Source organism: Colletotrichum chrysophilum, assembly GCF_026319265.1.
Source record: "Colletotrichum chrysophilum strain AFK26 chromosome Unknown scaffold_25, whole genome shotgun sequence".
Taxonomy (NCBI): Eukaryota; Fungi; Ascomycota; class Sordariomycetes; order Glomerellales; family Glomerellaceae; genus Colletotrichum; species Colletotrichum chrysophilum.
The window spans coordinates 33069-51033 of record NW_026517312.1 but is presented as its reverse complement, the minus strand read 5'-3'; the positions used below and the strand labels follow the sequence as shown (position 1 = coordinate 51033).

At 54.3% G+C, this 17965-nt stretch overlaps 1 protein-coding gene across 1 annotated transcript; it reads left to right on the top strand.

Moving 5' to 3' along the window:
• Positions 1–13790: 13790 nt before the first annotated feature.
• COL26b_004173 (uncharacterized protein) lies at positions 13791–15382 on the top strand (the record flags this gene model as incomplete). The annotated part of the gene is made up of 4 exons (XM_053177054.1): positions 13791–14244; positions 14306–14520; positions 14574–14818; positions 14866–15382. 4 exons carry the CDS (start codon positions 13791–13793, stop codon positions 15380–15382), a joined length of 1431 nt encoding a protein of 476 aa, XP_053038890.1.
• Positions 15383–17965: the final 2583 nt, after the last annotated feature.

Here is a 17965-nt window from a genome sequence, read left to right as displayed (position 1 = left end):
AGCGAGGTAAAGGCGAGGCAAGGCAAGGCAAGGCAAGCAATAGCCGACCTGCTTCTTTGGAAGAGATGGCCAATTCTAGCGCAAATTTGCCAGGCCCCATTAGACGGGCCGACCTATCAAGACAGAGACAACTCGCTGTCTCATCTGCCAGGATGTGAGGATGCGGTCCTGACAACAAGGGGAAGCCAGCTTGAGTCGTGCGTTTCGAGGAAGAACTCTGAAGTGACTTGACGATGTGCGGGAAAAGAGCGTGGAGTTGTGGGTAGTGTGTTGGTCTCTGAGTACGGGAAATAAAATGCCTCAGTGGTAGTATGAGTGTACCTTGAACGGGTAAGGGCCCTTTCAATTCAATGAAAGAAACAGTGGGAGGAGCCTGGAGCCGAGCCTGGAGCCAGCCAGCCAGCCAGCCAGCCGGCCGGCCCAGCAATAGCGAGAGAGCGAGAGAGGAGGAGACCAGGCATATGGAGTACGGTATGGGAGAGTATGGAGAAGAAAAAAAAGAGGAGGACTTGACACAGACACAACTCCGAGATTTCGTCGAACAAGTGTGGTATTGGATCCGTACCTCGACACGGGCCAACCCCCCGCGCAAGTGGTCGTTGAAAAGAACAAAAAGACTCCAGTCTTTCATCGAGAGCCCCCGTTGTTGCTACGAAGAAGACTACGTACTAGGCCAGGTTGAGCGCGGACCCGGACACACCCCCCCTGGTCAAGGACATGTTCCGTGGAGAGAAGAGACGTTTGACCATCTGGGACCTGGTCCCCTCCACCCATGGCCGCCCCCCATGGCCCCTTCCACCCTCCCTCCCACTCCCTCGTCCGGCCCCTTGGACGCGACAGTTTCAGCTCCGAAACCCACGTCACGTGACGCTTATCTTGGTGCAGAATTGCTGGACCACTCACTTTTGACTAGTCACCACTGCCTATGGAGCGTCCGTCCAGAAGGTACGTACTGTTTCTGCGGTGGATATGGAGGCGTTCAGCAGAATGGAGACACACAATGGGGGGCAATGGAGACATGGATATGCATCTTGCTGCTGCATCTGCATCCATCTGCACTTGCAGGCATGCACTGCACATCTCATGTCCGTACAACATCCGCCGCCAGCAGGCCTGCTTCCTGCCAGTACAGTGCCCGTCCGCACGTATCAACTCGGAAGGATGCACACCAGGATCTCCTCTCCTCAGCAGAGGGAAAAAAACAGAGCCTCTGCTGCCAAGCCCTGAATTGTCATGTCCACGTCTTGCCGTAGAACGCGGCCACACATCCTCTTGGCCCTGAGAGGCGTGCCAAGAAATGCCCAACCCCGGAATAGAGCGCGGCGGCGAAAAGAAGAGACACTTATCCAGTGTCTCACTCGAGAGGTGTCGTCTGCCATCTACCGCGTCTCGACGTCAAACTACACGGCCATGTCCCGCGTCACACAAGTCAAGACAAGGTCGTCGGTATAGATAGCAACAGTCCATGGCCATGCAGGGTTGCAGCAGGAAGCCCGAGCTCATCGCCAAGTCTTTCCTTGGAAACACTCCTGCCTCTCACTCAGTCTTTTCTGAGCGTCTTTTTGCGGTCGACGATCTGCCTGGGTCTTGGCTGAGGCTGTCGAGCCTGTACAGCCGTAACTATCTGATGCTGCTGATGCTGCTGTTGCCGCCACTGTCACTGCCACTCTCCCACCGACTGCCGTCGTTTCTCGCTAGGCCCGTAGTCATGTTTAACCCAAAATTCCTTAAACAACCCCGGGGAGAAACCTGCCAAGCCCTTTCCCCGGCCAAGCCAAAACCCATCTCGGATCAAGTGCGACTGCATCGTCAAACGGTTGGGTTTCCTGGAATAGCCAGCGCAGCAGAGCATATCGGCAATTTTAGCTCCAACGGCTGGCTTCTCCTCGTCCATCAATGCCCCATCCAAAATCGCCAATATGGGGGAGGAGCGCCTTGGATTCCTTGAAGGTCCCCGGGACGATGCCCGGCGTTCGGGGATTAGACGGGGTGCGCACTGAATCAGCGTTGAGAAACCGAGGAAACCTCCGCGCTGTGCAAAGCGGGCCAAGAAAGCAAGGCAGACTGCCAGCACTTGCGATTCTGTCATCGATCACCTCAGCTCGCGCTCGCCGCGGTAGCGTAATTCATGCATTGTTGGGGAAATTTCAACTAAGAAAATCATGTAAATGATTGAATGACTGATGGTTGATCAAGTGCCACATGGTCTATGCCCTTTACAGGTCGTCATGTTCATCATCCCGCCTTGTCACTTTTTTTTCCTTGGTTGTGTCCATTGGGGGTGTGTGGAAGCGCCGTACCTCAACTCGGCACGGAGAAGCGGGCATGGAAGTCGGAGGCGAGATTTGACGATGGATGATGGATGAAGGCTGTTTGGGTGCTTTGGGAGTGGCGAGCGAGCGAGTGAGCGAGCAGGCAAGGCAAGCAACGACAACGACTAGTGAACAGCAAACAGCATATCGGCCGGGCCGTTCACGGCGTACACCGTGTCAACGGCCACCTTGAACGGAACAAATTGTGCATCTAGTCAGTGAAAAAGTGAAAAGAGACCGACTGACGAGAAAGACGCCGACGTGGCATATGCGCGGGTTTGGCGAGCGTCATCTCGGCGCCGCGACACGAGCACAGCTCTGCTCTGCAAGGGCTCCGTTGGGTGATCCTGCAAATCTGTCGTAATTGAACCACCATAAGAAAGTCGCGCTCACTCCGCCATGCACAACTTGGCACAGTGAGAAAAGGCGAGATAGCGCGGCGGGAGCGACAACGGCGACTCGAGGCGACTCGACTCAGGGCACAAGGAAGCTGGCATCGTAGGGGAAACCGTTCGCGCTGCATTGCTGGGCTTCATGGACGGCGCCAAGGTAATGCCTGTCACGATAAGGGAGCGGCAGGCCGAAAGGAGAAAGGGAGCTCCTGGGCCAGAGCTAACGAGGAGGGTCCTTGCTGTGGACAGGCCCCCTGCAGAGCCCCAGGGAACCCACCACGATCCCCATCAATCCCCCCCTCGATCGAGCAGGGGGCATGGAGCTTTCAGTGCCGTGGGGTTGACGTGCTGCGAGTAGCGCGCAGGCTAAGGGTTATGGATGGAATGGGTGGGTGGGCATACATACGGGTTCTGCATGTATGTTTCCTGAGCAGCCAGTCAGGATCCTGCCATTTCGTCCGACCTCGCAGCGGGAGAAGAAGTGAGGCAGAGACAGACAGACAGACAGAGCTGAGGGCTGTGAAGAGATTTGATGTGCTGGACCTGCATGCTATCTGAGTTGGAGGGTGGGAGAGTTGGCGGTGGTCGTCATGGCTTTGAGGCGCGGACGTTGGAAGTTGGGAGGATACGATACAGATGATGTGTGTGCGTCTGTGGTGCATGTTCCTTTTTTCTTTCTCTCTTTCTCTTTTCCTGCACAGGAGGAGTGCGAGAGGATGAGCCACGGGCTGAGCACGACAAGTCTTATGTCTGAGTTGTGAGTTGTACAGCCAATCTTTGCCAGAGTCGGTATCAGAGGACACGACACGGGAGAACAGACACGATGACAGCCCGGACGAGCTTCAGCCAAGGCCAGGGCCAAGAGAGACAGGCAGTCGGGGATTCGCCCCAAGGCGAACCTGGAACAAGCAATCCCATCCATCCATTGTTCGGTGAAAGTCCCGCAGACTCGGTGCAGGAGCCGTGTGGGCGGCGTGGGATGGGCCAAAGATGGGGGTTCGGTGGGAAAAAAAAGAAGGGAACGCGCGAGCAAACACGGCAATTTTGCGGACCTGCAAAATGCTTGCCTCTGCCTGCCAATGCCATGGAACTCATGGAGTAGCATGCCTGTCTTTTTTTTGCGTCGCGTCGTTTTGAAGGTTCTGTTGGGGCGCGAAGTGTCGATGTCTTGCAGGGATGAGCCACGCATTGTCGGTACTTGTTGGTTCTTCAACTCTTCAAATTTTTCTTTTTTTCTTCTCGTGTCCTCTCACTGCGACTGCGACTGCGTTGCGTTGCGTTGCGTTGCGTTGCGTGGGATTGTCTTGGTCGAGTTGAAACAGTGGGAGAGATCAAACAACCAGGGAAGAGACGAATGGGGGCCATCGTCCAGGGATGGTAGAAGCTTTTGGACAAGACCGACCCTCGCGTCGCACGACTGGGATGTCTTCGGAAACAACCGCTTGGCGCGCGAGATCCGTGATCGCTGTTGAATTGAAGATGATGCTGCTGCTGCGTGTGAGTGAGCGGGTGAGTGAATGTAATCCGTACTGTGTGCTGAGTGTGAGTGTGCTTGCTTGGTGGTGCGTGCGTCGAGTGAGTGCTTGCTGCGGCTTGAACATAAAAAAAATGAAATAAAAAAATAAAAATTATTCATGTTCGCTGCTAGCTCGGTGTAGGATTAGGGAAATCTCTTCCATCATCAAGCGCGAATCGCTGGATTATTTTACCGAGGCTGGGGAGGCATGTGTTGGATCTATACCCGTGACTATCCCCGTCCCCCGTTCCCCGTCTTTCCGTGTATTGGCAGCATCTCAATCTCGCTCTCGTGCTCTGCCGCCCCTCACATCGTGGGTTCGCGCCTCCATCGCCCTCGTGAGCGCTGAGCCCTCGCTCACAAAAGCGAGATAAGCAAGCCGCTTCTTCTCCGCCCCAGGCTGTCGTCGGCCATCCCATCTCAAGGGGCCCCCAAGTGAGGTTTAGCTCTGGGGCTTTCGCCATTGAGGAGCCCTTTCCTCGCCAGGGGAAATCGGGAAATGACATGGAATCTGGCATTGAATCCCGCTCCGAGCAGCCTCGGAAAGCATATCGCCAATGGGGCTTCACGTCATTGTCATTACCGGGAAAGCAGAGTTGGCCCAGCGTTGAAGTAAAAAGTGGCACCTTGGCACCGCTTCGCGAGAGAAAGCACGCAGAGACAACAGGTTGTCATTACGCGGTATCCCGCCCGCTTTCCAAGCCCAGCAAAAGAAAGGCGGTACAGCCTCGATTGGGCCAAGGCCGGTCTCCGTAAGTCTCCAAAGAGTCAAATTGATGGTGGGGGATCGGAGAGAAAGAGGGAATTCGGCTGGCTGGCCTGCAAGTGCTGCTGCAGCTGCTGCAAGGGCAGCTCACATCTCACAATTACGCAACTGCTAGTTCCTCCTCCTCCTCCAACTTGCTGCTGCTGCACCTGCATGGGGGGTTTGGCTCATTGGAACTTGGGGATCATTGGGAAGTGCAGGGCATCGAGGCTTAGCTTTTTTAGCTTCCCAATGTCCCAGTCCTCCCACACGTCCCAAGCATCGGCCAGAGTTGTATCCGCGTACCGGTGGGTGTACTGTGTAGTGTGTGCACGAATAAATGTGTGTTGTGAAAGACGCCGTGGTGGATGGTGGTCATCTCACCCTCACGCACCTATCGTGAACCGTCATCATCATCGGCAAAGCATCCACGTCCACGGGCCATATGGCCCATGCCCTTATCGTCATTCCTGAAGCCAATTGCCCTATCGAATCCCTCCCACCGCGGCCCCTCCACCCCTTTCCCCTCGATGGCGGACAGCAAGAAGACGAGGCTGCACGCGTGGGGACCTGCCGAGGCTCACTCTGACTGATAAGTTACCTAAAGCAAAGCTTCAACGGGGGACGGACGACGACAGTGGCACAGTGGCACCCGGGCTGGGGTTGAGATTCAGATGGGTCCCTGGGAAATTTCTTCGGTCGTTGGTTCAGGTTGAGCAAAAAGTCTTAGTCCTTTTTCCTCTCATGTCCCGCCCGCCCGTCCAGTCCCCATTTACCAAATGGTCCCGCCGCCGCGGCCGCGCGCGCGATAAGACGCGCAGCAAAGACTCCATTCAGACACATAGAGTTACCTCACACGTCTTACCTAAACCCTTAACCCGACAACGGGGTGTGGTCACTGTGGTGGTGGTGGTGGTGGTGGTCGAGGTGGATGGGAAAGGGGAGGGAGGAGCGGGATCATCATCAGCAGCAGCAGCAACAACCTTTGGCTCTGCAGCGAACGCCAACGCACGGCGGATACTCGCGAGACGGGTTGGCAGTGCACTGTCACTCGGGTGTCCATCACCACCACCGCTACGTACTCAGCGCCGGTGCGCGTTCAAAAAGTTGGGTTGTCAATTGCAGCGCCAAGAGAACCGCCATCCCGCGAAGCCTGAGTAACGACAGACACACAGCCAATGCGTGTCCGTCAAACCAACAGCGACACTCGGCACTTGTGCCTTAGCCACAGTTGAAACGCAAGCTCTTTGTTGTCAGCCCAAGACAAGACATAATAAGGTGCGCATCCCGCAGAGCCAAGAACGACTACGCCACGTCTAACGCCAGCGCCAACCACCAACCACAGAGGAGTCAAGACGGCCGCCCGTCTCTCGCACCAGCAAGTGTCACGTCAAGTCAAACCAGCAGTGCGGGTGCGCCCGTGGACATGATGCCCGCCCTAGTACTGCCGATGTCTGCAGATCGGCCACTAAACGCGATGGCGTTTCCAGTGCCTGTGCCTGTGCCTGGCCTGTCTGCTTCTAGGGGCCTGCCGCCGCAACGCCACGCCAACCCGTCACGGAGAAAAGGCGGCGAGATACCTCAGACAAGAGACACGGGTGCTGTCGCGTGTGAGCGAGACAAGAGGAGAGACAGACACACGGCCGTCGTCGCCGCCTTAGTGCCGTGTCAAACCTGTCGTTCCTTCTGTCTGGTCTCGCCCGTCATCCATGATCCTGCCGCTGCGGCCCTGTCCCGTCTCCGTCGTCGTCGTCAATCCGTCAATCAAGAGCGGTCAAAGAGACAAGACGACACGCACAGGCATATCACGCACGCTACAACGTCGCGTTTCTCCATCACAGATCAGGCCCAGCCCAGGCTGCCCAGCACACGCAGTGGTGATACATGGTCGTCTAATAGTGTGTATCGCGTTACCGTCGCAGTCGCAGCCGCGAGGACGACGTCGCTCACTTGTCGTTTGGGACCAGACCAAGCAACCCAAGAAACCCCCCGGGTCCTGTTCCTGTTCCTGCATGTCAGGGTTGCACCGAGCAGCTGTGCGGCGTCAAACGGTGCAACCCTCCACGTTCCCTCCCACGCCGGGCCCGTCCTCTCCTGGCACAGTGGCACCTCGAAAGCAGCCAAAAACCGCCCACCCCTCCATCGAGTCCCCTCGTCCAAACAGAACGAAAGGCCCGACCGCTTGTGGTAAGGGCCATTGGACGGCGGTTGGCAAGATCGGCTTCGACGTGGTAGCGCTACAATCTATCGTATCGAAGAGTATCGGTACCCGTCCCATCCATCCATCAAGCAGCCAGCGTAGTACCGACTAGCAAGCAACCTCCTGTGCCAAAAAAGACCTCAAATCCATCAGAGACAAGACAAATCAGAAGCCCAGACGGGAGACGTGTTCTGGAACTTGCCTCAGCTGCTGGTCTGCCGACGGTCCAGCTGAATTTCCGTCTTCTAATTTTATGCTAACGGAAATGCACGAGAGAAACGAATACCGCGTATGTGTGCTCGCTGCGTTGCATTTCCCTGCCTGTCAAAACAATTGCGTGAACAGCTTCACTCTGACTGAAACGGGAGAGCTCGCCGAGCCTTGGAGGGGGCCTTTGCCATTTTCCAATTTGGGGCTTGGGGGTCCTGGGTCTGAGGCTTCTTCTTCTCTTCCTCACCAATCACGTCGAGTCGCGCGCCTCTTTTTGCTCTCGCTGCGTGTTCCCAGCCACTTTTTTCTCAACCTCCAAGACTTGGAGAGGCTCCGCTTTTCCGAGCGAAACCTCGTTTTCCCTCGTCTTTTTTGGTCTGGCTGTCGGTTTTTTTCTCCGCTTGGTCTCGGTCCAGCGTCTCTCTTAGCTTTGGTTGTGGGGTTGCGACGATGGGGCTAATGAATGAGATTGAGAGAGCCATTTTTACCGCACCCAGCCAGTGTCCGTCCTGCTGCTCTCGTTTCTCAGGTTCAGATCCCAGGTCCAGAGGAGGAAGGGCGGAGGTCCCATCAGAGGTCCCTGAATATTGGCCAAATATTGGTCCAATGGTCTGGCCCGCATCCTGTGGGAAATTCGGCGCGCCGCCTCCACATCCAATGACACAAACGCGCCGTTTTCCCGAATGTCGTCAAGGTTGGCTTGGTTGACCGCGCAACACGACCCTGTTCACCACCTGCTGCTGCTGCTGCTGCCTCGGAGCTCCCTTTTTTTTTTTTGTGTGTCCGTCTATCTCGCCTCTCTTTCGCGCCGCTATTGCTAGGTATCGCCGCCGCAGCTGCTGCTTCTGCAAGGTTCGGATCTTGACCGCAGATTTCACCGCAGATTACGATTCACTACCACAGCATCGTCGGCCGCATTTCTTGCTAGGCATATTAGCGCGATGCCGGTTCATATTACTGAGCTCCATGGATCGTCACTGACGCGGCCCTCCTCGTCGTCCCCTTCCACTGCTGGCTGAAGCGGCACACAGTAGTGACAGGAGAGTCGGAGACAGAGCGGCTTGCTTGCTGGCTCGTCCGTCTCCAGTGTTTCCTCCTCCATTCCAGCTTGCCCAGCTCCAGTTTCCATATCTCCTCAGCTCCTCCTCCCAATTACTCTCTCCATCCGCTATTAGCTAATACGTTTCTTGGCTCTGCTCCAGAAAAAGAAACCAAAAGTCGGGTCCCCACGGGGGTGGACGTCTGGCATGCGGTCAATCCCTCTGCAACGATTCCCATTTGCTGCAGCGGATTTCTTGGCAGAGCGTGAGTCAGGTGCTGAATCAGTACAGGTCCCAGGCCGACGACAACTTGCGGCACGTATCGAAAAAAAAAAACTGACATCACACTTTTGTCGTCTGTCTTTTTTTGGGTGCAAACATGGCTCGTGCAGCGAAAGACGTGAAGAACTCAACCCCAATTGGCTTGACATGAAAAAAGTATGATTGGCGTGATCTCCCGCCCATCGACATTCCCGTCCGTCTCTGGCAGCCATGATCGACCGGCTCTCCTGCTGGCCAGTTTCCCTGCCCTGCCCCCTTCCTTCTCTTGCAACCACACTCAAACACCCCGTCTTCCCTGTGAGAGGTGCGTTGTCGTCTTCGAATGTCTTGGCGGGTGGTTCAGCAGGTCTCATAAGGCTGGTTGGTTTTGCGCGGCGTCCGCAGCGAGCGAAGCGGCGGCGGCGGCGGCGGCTGCTGCGCCGTGTTCAAACGTCCCCAAATTCCCTTGCCCGTCCCATCCCATCCAACGGGATGCGCTGCCGGCGGGAGTTTTGCTTTTTTCTTGTCTGAACAACGCATTGTTCTTTGCGGCTCTGCCAAGAACAACCCAAGACACACGCACCCAAGCTTTGTTCCAATCGTCTTGGCCTGGTGTTGGCGATCGATGCCGAGCCCCAAGAGATGGTCCGTTTCTACCGCTCTTGGTCTTCGGGTAGATTTCCTGGGCTATGCTGAAGTTTCCCAAGACTTCTTTTGTGTAGTATCTGCCTGGTTGAAGCTTTCTTTCCCCCAAGGACTGCCGGAGCCAAGACGTTCGCTGCGAGGTTGAAGCCTGCCATCTGCATCTTTCAATGCGACCTCGGGTCGATGTCCCAAATTCTCTGCCTTGTGATATGCCTAAACGTAGTTTTCCCGTCTGCCTTGCGGACCGTGCCTCTCTATGTCCTGTTCCAGCGGAAATTCCCCGAATTCGTGGTCTGGAGAAGACCGGTGGGCGGCGGGGATGGATTAGTGGGATGTCGCCATATACCGCCGCCGGTCACATATCACCTTTTTCGCCACAGGTGTGCTAGTAGTCAGAGAAAAGACGTCGTGCGTTGGCGTGAGGTTGCTGATACGACGTCGGAGGTATGGGACAAGAATAGGACCAAGAAGGTGTCAACCGCATTGCAGATCTGGGGGAGATGGGGGCGCGGGGTGTTCTCGCCGTGTGTCAGCGACGACGACGACGGCACCCCCGGAGCACATCAAGCTGGAGAAGCCCTGCTCGACGTTGCGGCCGACGATGGTGAGGCGGTTCGGCAGTCAAAGCTTGTGTTCTTGGTGTAACTGTCGATGTAAGAGCCCCCTCGCGACCCTCGAAGGGTGAGTGTGAGACTGGCGATGGGCGTGTCCTCCTTCCGCATCTGGGTACCTGTCTTTGATGTTGTGCTGTCGCAGGCGGTTGCACTTGTTTCTTTGTCTGCTCTCTGTTGTGGTCTATTGTGGTCGTTGGTGAAGTTCATTGGGGGAATGTGAATCTGCGACGATGTACTCACTTGACGGCCTCAAGTGAGTGGCTCTGAGACTGTGGTGGCGGTTTTCGTGGTGTCAAGTCTGTCTTGACCACATCTCTGGAGAACGTGTAGAGAAATCGTGTTGCAAAGCTGTTCCACGCGATCATACTCTATTGTCGTCAACGTTTTGTGAAATCACCGAGCCAGAGCGTGGCTCCATCGTGAGCCATCATCTCACCCCATCGCTTCTCGTCCTTCTCCATTGCTTGACGGTCTGCATCATCAATCGCTTTGTTACACTAACTACAGTCTTCTTCATCGTCTTGCGTATCGGTGCGTATTCAAAGGGGCAACTTGAGAGAAGTGTTGTCGCTGCTGACTTGTTCTCTTAGTTCAATGTACAGTCAACCAAGCCAACGAGACGACACTTGATGGGGTTGAGTAGACGGAGCACCATATTCCATCCCGATTGTCTGCATGTGTGAGACATCGTTGAGATACTGACGTACAATGCAGCTGTCGTTGAATACTAACTCAATGGCCTTCTCAGAAAGCCTACTTGGTCCCGACCCAGGTTGACTTAGAACAGACAGTCGATGAATGTGCCGCCTCTGATTGCGGATAGGCGACGAAGTCTCCTCAATTGCCTTCAGTCTGTTACAGGACCAATGTCAGCTATGTATTGCTTGTTTCGGTACACATACTTACCTCGTTCCGCTCGACTCACTGACATACGCGAGCAGTGCCTGACTTCCGGTATCAGCATCACTTCTTTCATCGGCAAGGCTAGTGATTCACACCAATGCCAGTACTTTCCGATCTCCAAACAGTCCTTGGCGCCTACGCGAGGCTGATCACAGCTATGTCAAAGGTTACGATGGTCTGCAGCTGTAGCTGCTATTGATCCGCCGACATTCCATGGAAACCCTTGACTGTCTCCTTCGCGTTTTGCAAAGCATAGCCGTCTTATCAACCTCCATACGTGTTCGTCCGGCGATAGCGCTGACTTCAAGGCAACGAATTCGTACACCTGGACGATAGTGTAGATGCGGACAACCTCGGAACACTGATGGGTGTGCACAGCTGTCTGTGATGGGCAGACTTCTTTCAGCGTGCCTGCTGAAGCCAAGCAATCTGACGTTCCTCCCACCACGTCTCCCTAAGGATTAGTGGGCGCGCTGATTAGACGGGTTTTACCTTGCCCTCACTCACATAGGCTATGTTTCATCAACATACGGCCGATGATGAATGGCGGTCGGCGTATGGCAACAGCTGCGACAGAAGGGCTTGCTCACAATGCCTATGAAGATCTAGGGCAACCGGAAATCCTGATAATCTGTCTGATGGGTACCAAGAATTGAGCCCAGAAGACAAGTAGGTCGTCATGAAATTGCGAGGACGTCTCCACAATGGTAAGATGATGTAAAATCACAGCGTCTCGTTCGTGGTGTGCCTGGACCCGGTCGGTGGAGTTCTCCTACGAGACGACTTCATTCGAAATGTGATTCTGTGGACTGGTTCATCTTTGACTATGGCGAACGAGCTTCTTGGGGCAGAAGAGCCGCAGCTCTGTCGATCAAGTCCTTGTTGGGCTTCCGCCTACGAGGTGACATTTCGGGGCCAGGCTTCATGAAGCCAAGGACATTGAGTCGCCTGACAGATTCTTCCAAAAGTCTTAGATCCCACAGGAAACGGTGTTCAAGGAGGTCCAACGTCGGAACAAGGCTGAGAGCCATCACTAGGAAGGCGCACTGGTGAGTTTCTTCGAATGGCTCACGGGCTGTCTTTCACCTTTCAATGTCCTCGAGAGTTAACTGGCAGTGAATATTGACGTTCTCGGGAGACACGTACGTTGCCAGAAGCTTGTTCGGCAAAAGTTTTGAGTCGGGGTCCTGTCAGGCGCTATCGGGACAGAACTTTGTGAGAGGTTGTGGTATTGAAGATCCCTCGCACTCTCGTAATGTTGATGATGATGTGGCGTGTCTCGTCTGTTATGTCAGTAGTCTGAGGGTCATCTGTGTTACCGATGACCCTGCCGGTAGTCGTCTTTGTAGAAGCAACGATGCCTTCCATAATGGACCAGTTGAGATGGACGCTTTCTGGTGCCCCAATCTTGCGAAGCTCATCCACCAGAGTCTGCGGATGGCACTATCCTAGCCCCTTCACACCATCCCAGGAGAATACGGCATGGGTATCTTTGTACGAAGGCCCGTCGGCTGTAGAATCGTTCGCTGGGCCAAAATCGGCGGCAATCTTCTGAGCCACTTGTCGAAGGAACTCGGTATTGTCGACGGGATAAGTGTTCCACGTCAAATCTCTGACGAAAGCGACCGGAATAGGCGCTGGTAAGTCGAAGGTCTTGATTCGGAGCTGTCTTGCCTCTGATGGGAAGAAGATGTGCACTTTCTCCTCCCAGAGTTCGGAGAGACTCAGATGACTCGGAGGGTCTGTTTTTCTCGGTCACGTCTGGTGAATATCAACGTAGCAAGTCGGAAGATGCCTACTGCGTACTCAATATCGAATTGGGCGTTCGAATTGATGCGATGCGCGTGGTCGGTGTCGGATTCCAAGCTGAGATGTGGATAGAGGGGGCATTTGGCGCCCTGCTGGTCCAGTCTGGCTTTGTAGTTCCGTACAAAGTCAATGGTTTACCCATGAATCTCTGGGCTGCCTCGTCTGAGGCTGGCCTGGTGTACAGCCAAGAGTGGGTGAAGCTGTACGATAGATCTTGTCGAGGCTCGGATGTGCGCCAGCTGAACTCTGTCGATGCGACTATTCCATGTCGCAAGGTCTTGAATGAAGCTTTCTCACCGATTGGGATCGATGCCGTCTGGTGGCTTCATTTTGGTATTGGGGGTCGGGGGACCGATTCATGGTGAAGTTGAATAGGAGGGATGATTGGAGAGAAGGGTCGGAAGTGTTTGTGATATGTGAGTGAGCGCTCACGTTGATTGCTAAGATACATCCCTATCGGCGGGCAACATATAAGGTAGCGCATACCCAAAAGCCCCGCTCAGCGAACTCTGTGGCTCCCGTCGCGATCCAGACACATCCAAGTCGCCCGCCAAAATGACAGTGTTCACTAGGTAGCTAGCTATGGACCTTAGATTTTAGGCAGGACAGCAGGCGGGGTGCTCGAAACAAAAGGCGACAGAGAATAGAAACATGCAATTGGATTCAAGTCAAAACTGAGAACAGAATCGAGACCAATAGGGCAGGTTCTCACTTCAAATACATGGCCTGCTGTGGGGAAGGTGTGAGATGGCCGTCCTGCCTGCCGTGCATGCCCTGGGACTTTGTTCTCTGCTCCCCTTTGAACGCCAAAAAAGAAGGGAAAAAAAAAACACCAAAGCAGGTATAGTCAGAGTCTTTTTACTTTAAAATTCAATTCGCGCATAAAAATTGCTGCGTCCTTGTGAAGAAGCGTCCTGGGCCTGCCTGTCGTTGACATGTCGTTGCGCTCTTGTTTATTGAGCACACCTGATTCGTCGACAGAGTGAGATCGCGGCGGTTTTGTGGGTCGTCGATCGTTTGTGGACCCGGGTCCGGCAGTGTACGTAGCGCTGCGGTACCAGCGCGCGCTGCCTTGACGAGATTCCAACTCTGTGATTTTCGAAAATTCTCTTCTCTCTTCAACATAACTCATCATACGAAAAGATGGGTGATTCTGACGACCCCCCACCAGGCGCGGCTTTGCCGTCATCTCCGCCCCCTCCTCCCTCCCCCCCAACGACTGCGACCGCCTCAGGTTCGCAAGAGCCTACGTGCTCTCCGACGGTGTCCAAAAACACCAAGAAATCAGGCGAAAATAGCCCCAAGGACCAGCCCAAGCCGAATGAGAAGCAGGGCACCGACAAGAACTCCAAAGAGTCTACCGAAAAAAAATTCTGGGCCGACCCAGACGACGAGTCAGAGGATGCGGCAGCTGCTCTCAAGCAGTTCCTCATCACCGACTATCCTCGCTTCGGCGACAAGAGTGTCTTCACAGAAGCCTACAAATCAGCGGCAGAGACTCTCTACTCGACAATAGTCTGGGGCAAGAACAACTGGGTCAACATTGGCTCCAGGTGTGCTCACTTCGGCGTCCTCCAGAGGATGTACGCCGGAGCGTGTAAGTTTCCCTTGTTCAACTACTGTTTACCGACACCCAGCCACTGACATTCTTCTCATAGCAAACATGACTCCAGCGGTGTTCCTCGCATGGATGAAAGAAAGAGGCATGGAACTTCCTCACAACGACATCAGCGACCCGTCGCGCCATTACAATGCTTGGCTGCGCAAGAATCACCCTACCCGCGTTCCCACACTGGCCGACCCCGACACCGCCAAAGCTGCCGTATCTCAAACCCAGCCCCCGCCCAAATCTTCCAAGGGCAAGGAACGCGCAGTAAGTTATCGGCGTCGACCATTATCAATCGCATTGACTAACACCTTTCACAGGTACCCGAAACGGCACCCGACACGGCACCCGCCACTCAAGGGCATGCCACGACATCTTCAACCACCGATCAATCGACTACCAATCAGACGATTGTCAGGACTACCGACGACACATCGCAACAAGGCGTTGCCGTCAAGAGACCAAACCTTCGAGAGATCCGGAACAGCTTTGGCATCCGGAAAAGACGCTGGGAGGAATCCAATTACCAGATTCGCTTCGCGAACCCGATGAAGGCCCCTTTGAGGTTCGCCTGCCTTTGGAGGCACAAGAAGAATTTCTTATCACCGGCAGAACGTTGAGGGAATGTCAGTCCCACATCAACCAGTGCCTCCGAATCGGTCGCGAGAGACGCGGCAATAATTGGTATCTCGTCATCTATGAGGCACCTAAGGACGACCCGACTTCGGGCATAAGACTACCACATTTCGTGGGTCACGTAAACGCATATTCCGAGGGCTACTTTGCGCTGCGTGCCTACAAGACTGCCCTTAATCATGGCGCTCGACACCAAGTTGGGGACTACTTCAAGATGTACTTCGATCACCAGAAGAATAGCATCAGAGACGCTTTGATGGCACTGGACCAAGGCATCTTGAAGGCCAACCAAGCGAATGTTGCAGGCGCGGCTGCCCGACAAGAAATGATCGAAAGGATCACAAATGACGTATTCCAAGCCCGCCAGACTACCAACAACTTGATTGGAGGCCAGGTGCCCCATGGCCTTATGATGCGGCCAGGTGCTGGCGGAGGGGCTGCACGACCGCAGCCGGGTGACAACCCCCCAAGGAAGCGAGCGAGACACCAATAGATCAATAAAAGATCGTTGCTTACATTCTTCGTCTTTGAATTGTATTGTTGCGACTTTGTGATATGTTGATGGTGTGCGCCCCGAGGCAGTTGATGCGCTGTGATTTCTGCAGTTTAAACGGATTGGTGCTCTGTTGCTCGCATTGGTGTCTCTCTGAGGCTCGATAGTGTGATATGATACCGACAGTCGCTTCATTCCCTGGAATAGACCAGCTTATCCCCTTCGAGTTTATAACTCAATGTATCGCGGTGCAGTCTGGCAAGGTGATGCCGCGGGTCGACCCAGATGCTCGCCAACTCGTCACGAAATGTCCCAGGTATGCGCAGATACTTCTCGACCGATAACGGTGGCATAGATGAAAGCTGGGGCTCTCTTCTGCCTTCCATACAAGTCGAGGAACTCTTCTTGTGCGATGGTCAAGTGGCAGCATCAGGTGGAGGTGTGTTCAATGGTCAGTTTGGTGAACATGGAGATTGTGAGGCTCTTGAGTCAGCTTACCCGGCGGGCACGGTGGCAGATGCATACTGCAAAACCCAGAGTGTATGTATGGAAGATAAATTGGCGTGAGATGTGTTGTTTTGAACTGTTACGGTGTCGAATCCTGCTTACCTTCCATAGGACAACCATGGCGCTGCTCGTCGTCCGAAGCCTTGTTTGCTTACAGACGTCCAGTGCGATGCCTCGCACGTGGCTATGGCCATGGTACGCTCAGAAATTTGGGTGGAACTTACAGAATCGCTCAATGTTTTCCGTTGGGAACCCCTCCGAGAATTTTGAGAGTTCCCAGGCCAGCCACGCCTTCCAAGGCATTTATCTAGTGTTAGTCACCACCGGGTGCCTTCTGTGGCTGGCCATCAGCGACTCCCTGGGAGGGACGTGACTGACTGGAAGCTCTGCACAGCGCTCCTGAGGGTCGCTCAACGACGCAAAGTATGAGATCGTTCGTTCAACAACTGAGAATACCTGCGTCGAGAGCCCAGGTTGGGCAACTTGGTTTGAGTCTGCTGAACCTTCCAGCCAGACATTATCTTGCTCCAGGAAGGAGTCATTGTCCACTAGATGTACAAAGGCACCGCCCAACAGATCGCTTAGAGCGTCCGCTGCTGTTGTGCCCTCTTACTGACTCAAGCGTGCGTGGCCTACAGTATGGATGTCGAGTCCATGATATCGCCACAAAGGAAATCTAAGTATCTGCTCTGCCTGGCTCGCTCGTAAGTTGGAAATTGTGTCTGAGTCTTGAGGTTAACGACGAAGATGCAATACTATGAACGCCAACCGAGGGCTTTGTGGTACCACCTCGCAGTCGTGATCGACGCAGCAGGCTACTCTACTCAAGTACTCAAGGTAGCTAAAATACGAAACCCTTCTTTTCGACCCCTAATGGATTGTGAGAAGTTTACTTCCTTCGCATCTTTTCTTACAGGCCGGACGCTAATTCATCGCCTACACGATAAGCTCCCTCCCATAAACACCGCGCGGGCGCATCATGCAGTGTGTGTGTATCCACGGAAACGCGCTGAGATGATGGTGGACGGCTGCCCAGTCATGCAGGTTTGCACGATCGCAAGTCTCTGCGATTGCAAGAAGCAGCCAACTGTGATCATTGGCTTTCAGGACCGAGATGCCGCTCATGAAAAGGATCCACAGCGGCAGGGAGACATCGCCGGTCTGCGCGTCTACGTGCTTCGAGTGGAGCTTTCGAACGGCGTATCCTAAACGAGTACATAGAAGTGACGAACCGAAGTTTTCGCGGCAATAGTTGGGAAGCAGGCCGGTCATGAACGCCAGCATCGCAAGATGTGCTGCGTCGCCGTGGAGGCCTTCTGAAGCAAGAAGGGGCTGTCTGAGAGGTTCACCTTCCAAGAGACGGTAAAGGAGTGATATGAGCGTTTCTGTGTAGTCTAGAGGGTCGAGCTTGGATCGTCCGCTCTTCACCCTGTTGTTGAGGATGTCAGCGAATACGATGAGATCTAGCATGATGCGGGGCATCCCGGGGGGACAGGCGGAAAGCTGTGCCGCGACGGTGCTAGAGGGGCACAAGACAGTTGTTACAGGTACGTCGTGACTATCAAACATCGTGGGTGACCCGTTCTGCATGGCCAATTCAATATCGAGCCTACGGTTGGTCAGTATTCTTTGCTTCGGAGATTGAATGTCAGACTGGGAAGAGGCTGCATACCTGAGTGGCTTGAGGGCCAATGGACGGTTCTCCTTCATAAATCTGGCAATACCCCCGCGCAACCCAATCATTCGATGAAGCCCTCTGAGGTGTATGAGGCCAGTGGAGTGTTGCTGGTGTATTTGTTGGTAGATGGCGAGGGTGACGACGGCAGCAATTGCGCTGTCCGATATGGCATGCGGGCCTGAAAGTTTGAGGTTGACCAACGAGTAAGCCTGACATATATGATGTAGAGTCTTTGACGACATGGTAGGCTTTCGTTCAAAGAAGTCGACGTATGATGCCGACACGGCCAAGGTCGAGTGGAAATCTGTAGCAGCGGTGAGTTGAAATGACAATCCGCCTGCATGAGTTGCAGTTACTCACATGCTTCATCTACCAGTATGCAGTTGACCCAGATCGAT